General features: G+C 49.7%; 1 protein-coding gene across 1 annotated transcript; it reads right to left on the bottom strand.

Annotated features, from left to right (window-relative positions):
* Window positions 1–1,809: 1,809 nt before the first annotated feature.
* Window positions 1,810–16,365, bottom strand: LOC123121367 (uncharacterized). Its single transcript, XM_044541323.1, has 3 exons — window positions 15,391–16,365; window positions 8,271–8,527; window positions 1,810–4,879 (listed from the first exon to the last, which is right to left on the bottom strand). The coding sequence occupies exons 1-3, from the start codon at window positions 16,088–16,090 to the stop codon at window positions 4,271–4,273; spliced, it is 1,566 nt and encodes a 521-aa protein (XP_044397258.1). The 5' UTR covers window positions 16,091–16,365; the 3' UTR covers window positions 1,810–4,270.
* Between the last annotated feature and the right edge of the window lie 420 nt (window positions 16,366–16,785).

Genomic DNA, 16,785 nt, shown 5'->3' with positions numbered 1-16,785 from the left:
TGGCCATCTGGTTTTTGCAATGCCTTAATCAGATTTTTCCTCCTCCTCATGGAAGCACGCAGATGAAAAAAGTGCGTGTTTTTGTCCCCAGCCGATAACCATTCCACTCGGGAACGTTGCCGCCACATCAACTCCTCACGCATGTATAACTCAATCAAATGATCATTGATTTTAATCTCAGCACTTGACGGCCCAGTCCTCAACACGTTACTTCTCATCCTTTCGAGTTCCTTTTTCAGACTTTTGATTTCGCCTCGGACGCTTCCAAAGGTTGCCTTTGACCAGTCACCTAAATTATTAGCAAGTTCAGCCAGCTTGACAAAAAACTATCAAAGGGCGGACTAGGGGGACAAGGGAGGGTGTTTGCGCCGACACAAACCCGGTTCAAATTTGGGCCGAAAATGAGTGACGGCGGACAAAAAAACAGACACACGTCCATTTACATCGCTGCGTTGGGCCACATTTTTTGTTCAAACAGATTCAGACGTACGTGGATAAAAATGAGTCGCCGCGTTGGAGTTGACTTTACTGCTGCTGATTGGTGCACCTATTTCTTAGCTAGTGGGGCGCGGTACACATATCAACGGCATAACCACTTCCTCAGCATCAAAGGTTGAGGTACACTTTCGCCAAAAAATAAATAAAGGTTGAGGTACACATATCAGTATGTCACGATCATTTGGCCTCCTAATTCTGAGAGTGATTGACAAAAAACTATCACTTTAAGGGTTTGCGTCTCACAAAACTACCACTTTAAAAAAAGTGACCGAGAACTATCAAAATTTTGTAATTTTGTGACTAAAAACTACCACTTTCAGATAATGTCCAGTTTAAACGATTTAAACGTGTTTATGACAGGCGGGGCCCATCTGTTAGCGCTGACGTGGCGTCAAAATCAACTTCACAGGGCGTCCGGCAGGGGCGATTGCGTCGGCTGAGGCCAGAACCGGGCGGCTGTTACGCGCGGCGGGGCGCTGGAGGCCCGGGGCGACGGCGGCGAGCGCCGGCGTCGGGCGGCGGCTAGCAGCAGCAGCCCGGAGCGGCAGCAACAGGCATCGCGGGCGGAGCGGCGCGGGACGGCGGTGGCGCGGCTCGGCAGGTGCGGCCAGTCGCCGGCGGGGCACGCGCGGGTGGCGCGACGGCGGGCTGCGATGCAACAGCAGCAGCAGCACGCATCAGCAAGGAGAGCAGGGGAGCGCGGCAGCCAATGGCGGGGCGCAGGGGAGCGAGGGAGCTGCGAGAGGTTGGCGGGGCGCGCGGCGCCAGCGCAGGCGTGCGAGGCGAGCGCAGCAGCAGGCCGAGGCGGGGGCGCGACGCCGGGCCCTCCCTGTTGAGCCCGGTGGACGGCGGCGGAGGTGGCGCGCAGGTGCGCACACAAGGTGTTTGGGAAAATGCCACAGAGAAAGGAGGAAGAAGGAGGAGGTTGACGCTGACAGATGGGCCCTGCCTGTCATAAACACGTTTAAATTGTCTAAACTGGACATTATCTCAAAGTGGTACTCCCTCCATACCAAAATTCTTGTCTTAAATTTGTCTAAATACGGATGTATCAAGTCATGTTTTGGTATTAGATATACAACCCTAATCTAAGACAAGAATTTTGGGACGGAGGGAGGAGTTTTTAGTCACGAAATTACAAAATTTTGGTAGTTTTCGGTCACTTTTTTAAGCGGTAGTTCTGTGGGACGCAAACCCCTAAAGTGGTAGTTTTTTGTCAATCACTCTAATTCTGAAGGAAGACACCTCAAAAACAAATTCTAAAGAAACAACATCCATCGATGAAGAATAGAACATGGTGATCCACGCGTGTGCCAAACAGGGTTGTACCGGGCCGTACGATCTAGTAGTACAAATAAAAGAGGCTGAAGGGTCCCCCTTGATACACAAAATGAGAGTAAAAAAAAAAAAGAGTCTAGACACATAACATCAACCGAGCAACTGCCAGGGGAGAGGAGCCGGCAGAATACATAACCATCGTTGGCTAGCAGTAGCAGCCTCTACGAAACGGCTGCACTAGCTCTTTCAGCTTGGGGCAGTGCCTGATATCCACGTCTTTTATACGTGCAATCGAGCCTGGTCCTCCAATCGAATTCAGTCCCTGGCAGCATACGATCTTCAGGTTCTGCAGTGACACTAGGCCGCTCCAGGTTTCGGTGCAAATGGACTCGATGCTCGGGCAGAACTGTAGGTCCAAGCTGGCAAGAGCGACGAGGCCGCGGAGGCAGCTGAGCGTCGAATCGGAGAACTCCCCACATGCCTCAAGCTTGAGTACTTTCAGCGACGCGGGCAAGGCCAAGCTTTGCTCCCAGTCGAGGCTCCAGCAGTGAGACACCTCCAGATCCTCCAGATGAACAAAGCCCCCAAGGCTCTTGGTTGGCAGTGACGCTAGGTCCTCACAGTTTGAGATCCTTACCACCTTGATCGCCGGCAGGTTATCTGGATGCAGGAAATTGTCAAGGCCTCTTAGCCTTCTGCACCAGGTAATGCACAGCTTGGTGAGTGACCGGAACCCGGTAGAGCTGCTGGTGCTACCGCCTGTTCTGGAGGGTTCGCCGAAAAGGGTTGCAACGTTAGGACATGAGCTGATCGAGAGCGACGCCAAGCTGCTTAGCACATCTTCATGGAGCCAACTTGGATGGAGCCCATCGCCCATATAAAACTTGACTTCCAGATGTTTGATATTGGAGCAAGGGCGCAGGCCTTCAAGCACTTCCATCTCCTGGCCACTGTTGTGCTTTTCAGGCCTGATCGACTCGTGCCACGACAGAATCAATGTATCAATGTAAATCTTCTTATCTAATTCAGCCTCAGCAGATTGCACCATACCCATGACGCTGCAGAGGCCACTTATCTCCAATATTCCTCGAATATGGTTCATGTTCTTTAATTCTTGAATTCTTCTCCCAGGCTCATCACTGACATCAAAGCAAGGCATCTCCTGAAGAAAGACAAGATTACCTATACTCGGCACACACCGAGTTGTCTCATAAGATCATCCTTCAGTCTAACTCTCTGCAAGTTTACTAACTTGATGATACCCTTGGGAACATCTCTGATTTTGCAGTTTCGAGCATCTAAAATTTCCAGCTTATAGAGACGCCAAAAAGAATCCGGAAACTTGTCAAAATCGCAGGCAGAGATGTCAAGATAGCGAAGATGTATTAGGTTGCCCACATTTTCAGGTAGCTCCTTCAGCTGACAGGATATGAATCTGAGCATTCGAATGTTAACGAGATCACTGAACCGTGTTTCAGCAACAGAAGTAGTGACAATATCAGAGTCCATACTGATGCATATAACAGAACGCAACGTCTTGTACATGTGCAGGCTTTCTAGATCACTACTTTTCAGTCCACTGCTGCCAAGAACTGATAAATGACGAACATTGGGAGGAATTCTCGATAAGTCTTCTCTATTGTTTATCACAAAGCATTCATTGCTGGAAATTTGCTGTGCCATAGCGTACACCAAATCATGCATGATATATCTGGAAGATGTTGGAGCTTTCTGAAAGAAGGATCGATTCACAAGCTGCTGGAAATACCCATGGCCCACATCCAGTGCAAGCATTCCTCCATAAGGCAACACTAAGCCCGCTGCTACCCAGCAATCCACTAGTGTCTCCGCGTCAAACTCATAGTCCCTTGGGTACACAGAAGAGAAGGACATGCAGCGCTTCAGATGGAATGGCAGATATTGGTAGCTCAACTTAAGGGCTGGGCTGATGCTGTTCTTCTCCTCCCCTTCATGTGTGAACATCATTTCCTTCTCCTCGTGATGTAGCTTCCACAACTCACTTTCCAAGATGTTTCTCCAGTATATTGGATCATGTTTCAGGCTTAATAGTCGTCCAAGCATTTTGGCACCCAGAGGAGAACCGTTTAACCTTGATACCATACTTCTGCCAATGCTCGCTAACACTGTATTGCGGTCAGAATTATCAGAACCGAACGCATGCATCCTAAAGAACTCCCAAAGAACTCCTTCAGGTAAGCCCTCCAACACGAAAGGCTTCACTGTACCAACATGATCAGCAACCTTGAGAGACCTTGTGGTCACCAGAACCATACTACCTGATTTGGCACATTTCAGTGGGGCGAGGAAACTCTTCCATTCATGGCAATCTTCTCGGCATATATCCTCCTGCGCGTCATCGATTACGAGCAAGAACCTCCTCGAGTGATGAATGATGCCATTGGTTAGGATTCTCTGGAGATAGCTTAAATCGTCAGATTTCATTTCGCTTTCAGCAACAGATTGTATCAACTTCTTAATCAACTTCTTCTCGTATCCAAATTAGCAGGTCAAAATGATCACCAACTCTCTTCTCTCTGAAAATGTTATGGGCCAGAGTAGTCTTCCCGACACCACTTCTTCCTACTATTGGTAAAACAGACACATTTTCTGGTCTTGCTTGATCACGGTCAGGTACTGTGATTGCAGCAGTGACTTGCTCACTGGTTGGACTGTTCTCTTGAAAATCAAGCAAGTCAAACAACTCCATCAACTCTTTCTGACGCCCAAAGATTGCTTTTTCCTCTTTAAAAAGATTGGCTTCCTGACAAATAGATTCATCGATAAACAGCTGCCGCACATCAGGCATGCCAATGAGATCCGTTAGGTTCATTCGTTCATCGAGCTCTCCTTTGACTTTCTTCATTTTGATGTCACAAGTCTCTAAGCATCCAGGTCGCAATGTACTTCCTTCAATTTTGTCTCGGAGCTCATAGTAATCGAGTTCGTCCAAGAGATCTTCAGCACAATACACTGTGTCATTGGTAGCCTGATTAACCAAAATATGCTTGTGAACCCACCAGTCAGCACGTTTGATAAGGTCTTGTATAGCAGAGAGGGTTCTCTGAAGCGGCAGCCTTTCGTCCTGTATCCACTGATTGTCAGTGTGCAAGTATTTTCATTGCAAAAAAAGAAAAAAAACAATTCTCTCTCAGAAATATTGCTTTTGCTCATTCTCTCCTAAATCATATTAGGACTGACTTGACCCCCATACTAAAAAAGTTGACGCACTTTACCGCCTACCGGTTTTAGAATGTAGTTTTGATGGTGTAAATGGTGCTTTTGCACATACCTCTCTAAATTCTACGCATGGGAGGCAACGATCGGTTTTTTCAAGGAATTGCAGGAACTCTATTTGTGTTAGGTAGGAGGTGAAGACGATTTTTCACCCCTCTGCATGGCAGATTATGCGTCAAGAGGGATGCGGATGAGTTGCTGGCCAAACTTAGAGCATCTCCAACAGGTGATACGAAATACATCCATGAACAAGTGCAAGACCGGCAAGCTCAAGCCTCCACCACTGCTTCGCCACACCTACCTGTCAGGATCTTGTCGACTGGTGGCAAGCGTACAGTCGTTTAGGTGAAGCTTGTCGGGGCACGCGACGGTCCACCACCTGAAGATTAACTTTATTGACATTCGTCTAGGAGGCGCATCACAATAATATGAGGTAGATGAGCTGCCGGTACAGGTGGACCCGTGCTCCCTTGCCAGTATTCATTCCAGTGTGACACCTAACGGCACATTTATTGCTTTTGTCCTATACTGTCAGTGTTAGGTATGATAGCACTGTAACCACTATTCACCCTCTATAATTACCATTTTACGACTATGGTGACCCCTTTCATCTATAAAAGAAGGCCCGTGGCTACCTTTACAAGGGTCGAACCCCTGCCCATTTACAGTAGCTAGCTGCACCTCCCGAGCACAACGCCGGCAAGGTTGCACTCTTGTAATGCAGGGCTCATACATTTATCAGTCCACCAAAGCAGGAGTAGTATTTTATGCTTCACAGTGGCCCGAACCTGGGTAAACGCTGTAGTGCTTTCATGATTGTTGCTGCTCTTTGTGTGCTGCGAGCCCTCGCTGAACGTAGAAGGAGCTCTCTCGCCCCATAGATTGTCGTAGGACGACATCTTTGGCGCGCTAGGCAGAGGCTTCGCGCACGTGAATCTGCATCAGCCACGTCAACAACTGCTTCTTCATCCATGGCACCCAAGAAAGCCAAGGGTGCTACCGCTCACCTCAAAGACGCCATCTCACGTGTGCACGGGGGACGGAGGCAGAGGCAGTCAAGCTTCACACCCCCGCACTGGTGATGGCGGAAGCCAACTTCCTCGTCGTTCGGGCGACCCGAGTCACCAGACCGGCGGTGAGAAGAGCGCGACGAGCCTCAATGGCAAGGCGACGTCCAAGGGCGGAGCGGCGAAGGACGCGCCAAGGCCACCACAGGAGAAGGGCGGTCCTTCATGTCCTAGTGGCGAACGTGACCCGCCATGTTGTGACTCTCAAGATCTAGGCCATCATCATGAGCGCGTTTCAGAAGTGCGCTCCAAGGATGATCACGGCCAACCAATGCACCGTGCTTCTGGTGACCCACAGGCTCCGCCACAGGACATGAATGGAGCTCCTCTTGCTTCAAACAGGAGTCGAGATCCATCCCATACTCCTGGTGGTCACCAGGTACCGTTGCAGGAATGGGGCAGAGCTCCTCCTAGCCCAACCAGGAGTCGGGAGCCGTCCCACGCATCGGCGCCGTACATGCCGCACACGTCAGGACCGGCGCAACGATGCTCGGTACGAGGTATCCATGGCCTCGTTCAATCCACGGAGCCAGCAAGACCAACGTCAAGTCTTGCAGGACCGACAGGGAGAGGATGCCCGTGTGCGGATCGACCGGCGCCGAGAGGCACGCCAGGCCAAAAGTGAACTTGCCTGCGCCGGAGTACCCTGGAGCTTTGTCGTATAACACTGGCTACTCAGCGTTTACTTACTAGTTGCCGCAAGTTCGCTGGCCCTCTTCTTGGAGTTTCAAAGCTGACTTGCCGGACAAGTATGACGGTAAGATCAACCCATCTGAGTTTCTCGGTATCTACACTTTAGCTGTTCAAGCTGCAGGATACTAGGTCGTCCCGCCTTGGCCAAGTTCATGGCGGCATCAGACTACGCCTACAACACTTTGAAGATGTCAAGGCCCATGGAGATGATCACAGTCCATTCCGACAAGAAGGATGCAATGAGCTGTGCCGACAAGCTGTACCGGGAAGCAGTTGCAGCATCTGCCGGCAAGGCACTTGCACCTGCCGAGAAGGTTCCCGGGGGGCAGACACAGAAGAAGAAGCCTAGTGAAACCGGCAAGACCTCCGGGAAGCGCACTGCAGAGTGCAACACGCCCGTTGAGGAAGCTGAAATCTCTGTCGGCAAAAGAAAGAAAACCGCCAAAGTTGCACCTGCAACTAAGCAGATTCTGCGAAGGAGGATGGACCGACACTTTCACCATATGTGCCACCCTTGACAGCAAATAAGAAAGTGCGCTCATCGCTTTCCTGCGGGTGAATGTCGATGTGTTTGCATGGCAACCATTCAACATACCCGGTGTTCTCATGAAAGTGAATGAGCACCACTTTGATGTCTACCCTAATGCAAAGCCCGTCAAGCAGAAGGTCAGGAAGCAAGCTTTGGAGAGATAAGGGTTCACAGCCCAAAAAATCCGAAAACTAGGAGCTACAGGTCTGATAAGAGGAGTGCTCCACCCCACATGTTGCAGGTTATCTTGCAGGTCACATCAATTCGTATTGTGGTCTTTAATTTTCAGCCTGGGGATGCTCATGAGCACATGACCTTTGGGTGCAACCGTTTGGAGATGGTTGCACATGCGTTATTCAACCAGTTTGGCTGGCACGTCACAAATATATTATGCGGTTGAGTCCTGTAATCTCTTTTTACCGAGCGGTTGTGGTATTTCTTCGTTTGCTTTTAGTTGGCAATATGAAATACTCAAACTACTTTATTTCGTTTAATAAAAATGGTTGTGTGCATCAGTTGATGCAGAGGTGTGGATCTACCCCCTTCTCGGAAAAAACAGGCAAGGGTTGGCAGATATCTGACTGGGAGATAGTAGGGAGGGGGATCCAGTATGGACCATGTTTTTAGTGTAATGATGTTTAAGTTAGAGGCAAGGAGAAATAGCGATAAGAACTAGTTTAAACCAACAATGACTTGCCTTGTACTCCAAGCTCTCCCTAGGTTGTATACTCTAAATATACCCCGTGAGGGTCATTGCAATAAAAACAGAATATTCCGCCCTTCCTATAATTTCCACAGACCGGAGGAAGAGGTGGATTAAGAAGGTGAGTGGGCCCAAAATCATTTTTAAGGAGATAATGAGAGCGACGCCAAATAGTTTGAGAGGCAAAAGTGGACTTTTCTCCCAAAAAATGTGCAAATATTGGCATGTGCCTATATAACAAACGTACCTGCTCCAAGGTACTCATCGCTGACTCTGGACTAGGATCAGTTTCCATGTTCTGTGATGATGTCTGTTCCAACGCACTATCATGTGATGGCTCTGGAGAGTCTGGAGTACGATCAATTTCCATCTTTTGCGATCTGTGCTTACGGCCGAGGTTACCAAGAACCTGCTCCAATGTACTACCTTGTAATGGCTCTAGAGTGTCGTCGTTTTCCATCTTCTCTGTTGTGTACTTTAGTGCCTGCTTATCTTCGAGGTTATCTGCAGCGAAACAGGAGAGCTTATTACTTGGAAAATGATATAAAATGTAGTATCTCTGTTTTTAAATATAAGACGTTTTGGCAGTTTTAATTGAACTGCCAAAATGTCTTATATTTTGAAACAGGGTGTACCAAACAACCAATACAATAGCTATGATAGCTTGAACTAGTTTTTAACGATGCACAATTTGACTAGCAGATGCTGCAACTAAGTATATAGCTATGGTACAAATTGAGTTCTCTTCTTTCTTTCGTATTCCAAAGGTCCAACAATTGTTGTCTTGCCATAATCATGTACCCCCTCCGAACCAAGATAAGTGTCGTGGTTTTAGTTCAAATTTGAACTAAAACAATGACACTTATTTTGGATCGGAGGGAATAGCAATAAGTACATTCTACTAAATGGAAGGACAAACACGAAAGAAACAAAATCAAAGGGGAAAACAACAGAGGCAAAAAAAAACTCAAGGCGACTACTAGAACAAGATCACTAGGCCTTTATCCTCTTCAAACTTCCATTGGAGTGTGGTTTTAGTTTTAAGAGAAAGCTTGAGGCGGGCCCGACTTAGAATTAACAAAGCCTTCAACCGGCCAGGAGATTACAGCGGAACAACTTACAAAGCCAAAAAAGAAAGGACAAAGATACATAGTGCTAGAATGTCAGAATCTCACAAGAAGAGAGCCAGAGAGCCAGACTCAGGCCTGGGAGGTCCCTGTGGGACCCACATGGCATGGTGCCACGGCCAGGTCCCTGGTCGTGCGAACTGGCCGTGGGGGGCCCGTAGGGCAACCTCAGACTCTCTTCGATGCCCTTGGTCCTATATATTATCCTGAACCTTCATATCTCTTTTACTGGATTTTTGGTTGTCATCCGCGAGGCAGTACAGAGGCAGAGCACTTTTCACCTCCGACATGCCGATCCGCTAGAATTCCATCCCTCTGGGTGGGGGAATTCAAAACCATCGTCAATAGATTCGTCATGTCACCATCTGCGTCAGCCGACAGGCGCGGGTCCGGAGCAGATTCACATGGCCCACGCAACCATTGGCGTGTGATGAGCCGCTAGTGCTAGGATCTTCTACACCGCCCACGTCACTAGTGTTGCATAACGCGGTCACAGAAGATCCGACCATCACAGCGGCTGGCGAATCCTCCTAGGGGTCGTCCGACACAGCAGCCGGTGCAGCGCCTGGATCCTCTGTGCACACACTAGGATCGTCTGCGGCGACTATTCCTGCTACACCTACACTGTGTACACGACTTCAAAAAGGGGTAATTCAACCCGTCAATTACAAAAATATAATCAAGTTTGGACTAGCATGTTCTACAGGTGAACCAAATACTGTTGAAGAAGCTCTTGGTGATGCAAGGTGGAAGAAGTCCATGGATGAAGAATACATGGCACTCCAGAGAAACAAAACATGGCATCTAGTTCCCACACAGCAAGGTAAAAAGCTGATTGATTGCCAGTGGGTATTCAGAATCAAAAGAAAGTCTGATGGAACTATAGATTGCTATAAAAATAGACTTGTTGCTAAATGTTTCAAACAACGATATGGCATAGACTATGAGGAAACGTTTAGTCCTCTTGTAAAAGTTGCCACAATCCGTCTTGTTTTGTCTATTGTTGTTTCCAAGGGATGGAGACTTAGACAGCTAGATGTACAGAATGCGTTTCCTCATGGCGTTCTAGAAGAGGAAGTGTACACGAAACAACCTCCTGGGTTTGAGGATAAAAATGCACCTTTTCATGTGTGCAAGCTTGATAAAGCTTTGTATTGGTTGAAGCAAGCCCCTAGAGTATGGTACTCACGTCTCAGTCAAAAACTGCAAGCACTTGGTTTTGTTCCTTCCATGTCTGATACTCCCTCCGTCCGAAAAAGCTGACAAGCTTTTTCGGACAGAGGGAGTACTTCACTGTTCATGGACAGAGGGAGTACTTCACTGTTCATTTATAATAAGTCAAATACAACCATATTTGTGCTTATCTATGTTGATGATATCATTGGTACAAGCTCATCTGATGAGACAGTGACATGACTGTTGAAGGATTTGAATGCAGAGTTTGCTCTCAAAGATCTAAGAGACTTGTATTTCTTCCTAGGCATTGAAGTAAAGAAACATGAGGATGGACTTCATCTCTCTCAAGAAAAATATGCAACTGATCTGGTATGAAGAGTTGGTCTGCAAGGATGTAAACCATCACTAACTCCTTTATCTAGCACAGAAAAACTATCTCTTACAGAAGGAGAACTCTTGAATCAAGAGGATGGCACCAAATACAGAAGCTTAGTAGATGCTCTTTAGTACTTGACTCTTACAAGATGATATTTCTTTTGCTATTAACAAAGTATGTTTGTTTCTTCATGCACCCGCAACTGTTCATTGGACTGCTGCCAAAGGCATAGTGAGATATGTGAAAAATACTATGAATGTTGGTCTAACTTTCAAAAAATCATCATCTACACTTGTCAGTGCTTTTTCTGATTCTGACTGGCAGGATGTATAGATGATAGATGTCCAACTGGTGGGTTTACAATACTTTTGGGACCTATCCTAATATCCTCGTGTGCAAAGAAACAAGCCGTTTCAAGGTCAAGTACAGAGGCAAAATACAAGGCTTTGGCAAATGCAACAGTAGAAATGATCTAGGTTCAATCCATGCTGAGAGAGCTGGGTGCAAGAAGTACTCAAGCTCCCTGTTTATGGTGTGACAATCTTGGTGCCACATACCTGGCTGCTAATCCAGTTTTCCATGCAAGAACAAAACACATTGAGATAGATTTTCACTTTATCAGAGAAAGAGTTGCATATAGAAAATTGGAAATTAGTTTTGTACATTCCAGCGATCGCGTTGACTTGATTCTCAAGATGTAATCTGAACAACTTGTAAGCTTATCTTGGGGATAAGCCCATGCCTATATAAACACATACGCATCACCTCCAACGAGGTAAGACGCTTTAAGCAATCTTCATAGTAGGAATTGTTCAAGTTATGGAAAGTTGAATTGCGCATGAGCACCTCACATCACCCTCAATCAGATGGTCAGATGGAGCAGGTGAATCAATGCCTCCAAACTTATTTCCGATAGTTTATCCACAGATGCCCGGAGAACTGGAGCAAGTGGTTGCCATTAGCAGAGCTTTTGTACAACTCAACATATCATTTCACTGTGGGCAAAACTCCTTTCATGGTGGTGTATGGCCAGGAACCAAGACAGTTGGGAATCACTGTAGCTAATGCAACACCAATATCTGACCTAAATGAGTGGCTGGAGGAATGAAAGTTGATGCAGCAATTATTGCAGGAATACCTAGTGCGCGCTAAACAACTGTTGAAACATCAAGCTGACAAACATTGGACGGAGCGACAATTCCAAGTCGGCGATATGGATTTTCTGAAGCTCCAACCTTATATTCAGACATCCATGGCTATCTGTTTTCGAGTCGCTGCTAGTTGAGCGACTAGCACTGGCAGGGTCGACTCAGCCTGGTGACTCGACTCATGGGATGAGTCGAGCGATTCGAGCGACTTGTCTCGACTAGTCGTGTTTTCTGGGTCGAACGACTCAATTTTTTTGGGCCCCACCTCATATGTTTTTTTACTATATATCGAACCATCCCCCCGGAAACCTAGATCAGTTCCCCCTCCCCCCGACCCAACTCTCTCCTTGGCAGCCGCCGCCGCCCATGGTTGCTGGCTTGCTGCTCCTCCCCTGGTTGCTAGTGCTGCTGGTCTGCTCCTCACCTCCTCCCATGGTTGTTGCTGCTGCTGGTCTGCTCCTCCCCTCCTCCCATGGTTGCTGCTGCTGGCCTGCTCCTCACCTCCTCCCATGGTTGTTGCTGCTGCTGGTCTGCTCCTCCCCTCCTCCCATGGTTGCTGCTGCTGGCCTGCTCCTCCCCTCCTCCCCTGGTTGCTGCTGCTGGTCTGCTTCTCCCCTCCTCCCCTGGTTGCTGCTGCTGCTGGCCTGCTCCTCCCCTTCTCCCCTGGTTGCTGCTGCTGGCCTGCTCCTCCCCTCCTCTCCTGGTTGCTGCTGCTGGCCTGCTCCTCCCCTGGTTGCTGCTGCTGCTGGTCTGCTGCTCCTTTGGTTGTGCATGAACAAGGGTGATTGTGCATGATGAAGAGTTGAGGGCTGAATTGGAACCACTCAAGAACAAGGCTGGTTTTATTGTACCTACTACCTACTGCTTAACTCACGTCGACTCGTCGCATGTCGATCCTCCACCATGAGTCTAGACTAGTCACGACTAGTCTAGAGTCGCACCCCCCGAGCTACTCGTTGACTCATCGACTTAAAAACCTTGCCGTGGCTACATGAGCCAACCACAAGTTATCATTCAAATACTTCGGGCCTTATTCTCAACTGCGGCGCTTCTTAACCCCAGGTGAGAGTGCTATTGGAACGATGTTGGCGCCCGGGAGCATGCAAGATGCAAGAACAAGCTCTTGTCAAGTGGCCCGAGGCAACCGGGTTGTCTGACACTTCGGAGGACCTCGAAGATCTACGGTGACGGTTCCCAACGGCGCTGGCTTGGGGAGAAGTCAATTCTGAAGGAGAAGAGGGTGTTTGCGACCCTACCAGAACCATCAGTCACACACCTAATCAAAACAACAGGCCACAAAGGACCGCCACAAGTTCTTTGGGCCGCAATGGATCAACTACATGTTTCAGCCCATGGTGGAGGATGACTGTAGCACAACTACTTAATCTCCCAGCTGTGACCGGATCGGCATCCGGGCAAGGATCAGGCGACAGGCGGTGACCGCAGGCTCTCTCCATGGTGGGCTTCCATGATGTCGCGCGGTGACCGCCTGGCGCTCTGTCGCCACGTGCTCGCGGCAATGCCGGTGCACACGCTCCTCGCTTTGGCCATCAACCCAACTGTCCTCAAGCAGATCAGCCGCCTCCTCCGCTGCTTCCTCTGGCACGGACGCAAGGACGCGAGCAGCGGCCACTGCCTCGTCAATTGGCGCCGCGTCTGCCGTCCCATCGCCCTGGGTGGCCTTGGCCTGCCGGACTTCTACCTTGCGGGCGTCGCCCTGCGCACCCGGTGGCTGTGGCTCCAAAAGACGGACCCATCGCGCCCATGGCAGCATCTGCACATCCCCCACTCCCCTGAGGTCCACGCTATCTTCCGGGCCTCTACACGCTGGTACATTGGCGACGGGCGCACCTGCAAGTTTTGGGAGGATCACTGGCTCGATGGCCAGTCCATCTCCGACATCGCGCCGCTGGCCCACGCCAGGGTCTCGAAGCGGCGCCGCAAGACTCTTTCCGTGCGTGATGGGTTGCACGAGCGTGCCTGGATCGCGGACATTCATGGGGCGCTGGGCGTCGAGATGGCCACGCAGTACATGTCCCTCTGGCGCCGCCTGCGCCTGGTGACGCTCTCCGACAAGCCAGACAGGCTCTCCTGGTGATGGACCAGCTCTGCTTCCTACACCGCGAGCTCTTGCTACCAATCTCTATTTTCCGGATCCATCGAAGACCCGCACTGGCGTCTCACCTGGCGAACCTGGGCTCCACTGCGCATCAAGCTATTCATTTGGCTTGCCCTGCTCGGCCGCTGCTGGACAGCAGATCGCCTCGCGCGCCACGACCTGCCACACGAGCCGCTCTGCCTGCTCTGCGATCAAGAACCCGAGACCATGCAGCATTTGCTCGCGGGCTGCTCCTTCTCCCGCCAGGTTTGGCACGAGGTACTCTCCTGGTGTCGATCCACTGCCACGATCCCGAGCCACGATGACGAGTTCGCCGCCTGGCTCGCTTCTGCCATCGCCGACTCTCCGCGCTGTCTTCGACGCGGGCTCGCCTCCGTCGCCATCCTCACTGCCTGGTGGCTCTGGAAGCACCGCAATGGCTGCACCTTCGACGGCGATCGCCCTCCGTTTGCCGCGCCGTCTACGCGATCAGAGATGAGGCAAGACTTTGGGCACGCGCGAGCGCCACGCACTTGGCGCAGATCATCCCGAAGACGTAGCCTAGGACCCTCGTGGTGGCCGACGCACCACCTCTCCTTCCTTGCGTCCACGCTACCCTAGCATGCCATCCTTGTGCACATGTTGGCTAGCCTCACCCCCTTGTAACATGTAACATGTCTGTATGAACTATTTTTACCTATCAATGCAATGATACGCAAGCCTTTTGCGTATTCGTGAAAAGGCGACAGGCGGTGGCCCTGGCTGTAGTTGCTAGCTGTACCTTGTCTCAAAAATAAAAAAAGTTGCTAGCTGTACCTGTACCCCTTTCTTCTCTGAACTCTTCTTCCTCCTCTCCAAGTTTTCCCCTTCCAGCAACTTGTACTGCTATCCACTGAATCAGCGTGCGTTGGAGAGGAATATAGCAAGCACCAAACATGTCTCTCATCTAAAACAAATCCAGATACTTGTATGAAAGAGGCCTGTGTGTTTGGAAGTTTGGGAAGGCAAACAACGTTTTGATGATCCTGTGTTACGTTTTATTTGGTGGTGATGACTGATGCGTGACATCTTGCCTGGGAACAATCGATGGATGGGAGATGATGGGTTAGTTTGGATCCCAACTGAGAGTGGTGGTTCAAGGAGTTTCTTATCGTTTTCACAAGCTAATCTTTTAGCAGTGCTTTTACAAGCTACTGTAATTTTTATTGTATTGCTGCACAATCTTAGGCGCCTATGTGGAACATCAAGACTAAGATGATTTTGAAGCACAAGCTGGTGCTTCATCCCAGTGATTGCATCACTAGTTTACAAAGAAATTTGCTGTAGTTCATTGGTTTCAGTTTGTCACCGTTGAACCAACCTAGCTCCGCCCCTGATTATATGTGAACAAAAAAAAAAGCAAATGAACAATAAATCTATAGGGCGCACGGATTTAATCTGACCTTCCTCCTTCGGCATCAGGTCCGGTGACAAGTCGTCGAACTTGGGGACCAGCAATCCCTGCGCGACAGCCATTCCCGCCGGTGATTCATCGGGATCTGCTGCTGCCTTGGCGGGCTTGTCATCAACGAGTGGGAGGCGCTCGTAGGTAATGTTAGAGCAGGTGGTCACAGCGACCATGACCGTGCCGGAAGCTACGAGGGCGTCGCCGACTTTGCCTCCGACGACCTGACCCTCTCTTCCGGCGAGGTAGATTGTCAGGCCGTTGGCGCCGGGAGGACACGGCGGCGGCATGAAGGCGCCTGAGAGGGAAAGGATTTCGAATCTGCCGTGAAGTGTGACGGTGGAGCCCTCCGGCCACAGGGGCTGGCGCAGCGTGACATCACCGACCATGCCACTGCCCGAGAGCACGCACACCCCGAACTTCTGGCGGCGCGCAAACCTGGCTATTCCTTCCACGATGTCTGCTCCGGAGGCGATCTCTAGGAAGTGCGTCTTCAGCATGTTGGGGTCATCCCGAGTGATGATGGGTTGCCTCGACTTTTTCATGGATCCCACCGGCTTCCCCCACCGCCCTGTCGGCGACAACCCGCTGCCGCTGGTGCTTCCGCCAGCGCCGGCGGCAGGGGCGCCAGACGAGTCGTCATGATCAACTCTCCGATTAATACTAGTCATACTCGAGGCCGGCCCGCCGGTGCTCATGGAGCCGGCGGGCCCGAATTTATCAGCCAGATGTGGTTGTTGTCAGGAGGCAGATCTCCGTTTCTCGGGCCACCACGCCGTCTCCTCCTCCCAAGAGACGAGAGATAACAATGGTTGGCAAAATTGATGGAGATGCCATGCCATGCTGAACGAGGTTGGCTAGTACCATTATGTATTTCCGGCGGCCTAGCTATAGACAAAAGAAATATACTACTCCACCAAACCTAATCAAGCAAGCCATATCTAATACCGCCAAATGGGCGGGTGAGGCCAACCAATCTTGGATGGTTAGAGGGACTCTGGTATCCCAATCCATCAGGTTCAAATCCTGGTGCTCGCATTTAGGGGCTGTTTGATTTCCAGTCACATAGTGCCACATTTTGCCACACCCCATCTTAGGCAAGTTTGACCAAGTTAGGTGAGTGTTTGGTTCTAGCCACACCTAATGCAAAAAAAAAATTATGAGCAGTGAACCCCATATGTCATAGACACAAAATGTATGGTAAGATTCCCTTAGGCACGCCAAAGTGTGGCTAACAATTTAAACAACTCAAGTTAGGCAAGTGTGGCAAAAAATAATGTGGCAATATAAGGCAAACATAGTCACAATCCAAACAGTCTCTTGTTCCTGGATTTATTTTAGGATTTTCGATGATGCGCATTTAGTGGGGGGAGACGTTCCCGTCCACGACGAG

This window comes from Triticum aestivum, chromosome 5D (assembly GCF_018294505.1).
Source record: "Triticum aestivum cultivar Chinese Spring chromosome 5D, IWGSC CS RefSeq v2.1, whole genome shotgun sequence".
NCBI lineage: Eukaryota > Viridiplantae > Streptophyta > Magnoliopsida > Poales > Poaceae > Triticum > Triticum aestivum.
This window is presented reverse-complemented; position numbering and strand designations above follow the sequence as displayed.

Excerpts from the sequence above, each read along its gene's own strand:
- LOC123121367 (XM_044541323.1), bottom strand. The coding sequence starts at position 16,090 with ATGAGCACCGGCGGGCCGGCCTCGAGTATGACTAGTATTAATCGGAGA. Across the intron at positions 8,528-15,390 it reads CCTGATGCCGAAGGAGGAAG|ATAACCTCGAAGATAAGCAG; the intron begins GTCAGATTAAAT and ends GTTTCGCTGCAG. Across the intron at positions 4,880-8,270 it reads CGATGAGTACCTTGGAGCAG|GACGAAAGGCTGCCGCTTCA; the intron begins GTACGTTTGTTA and ends CAGTGGATACAG.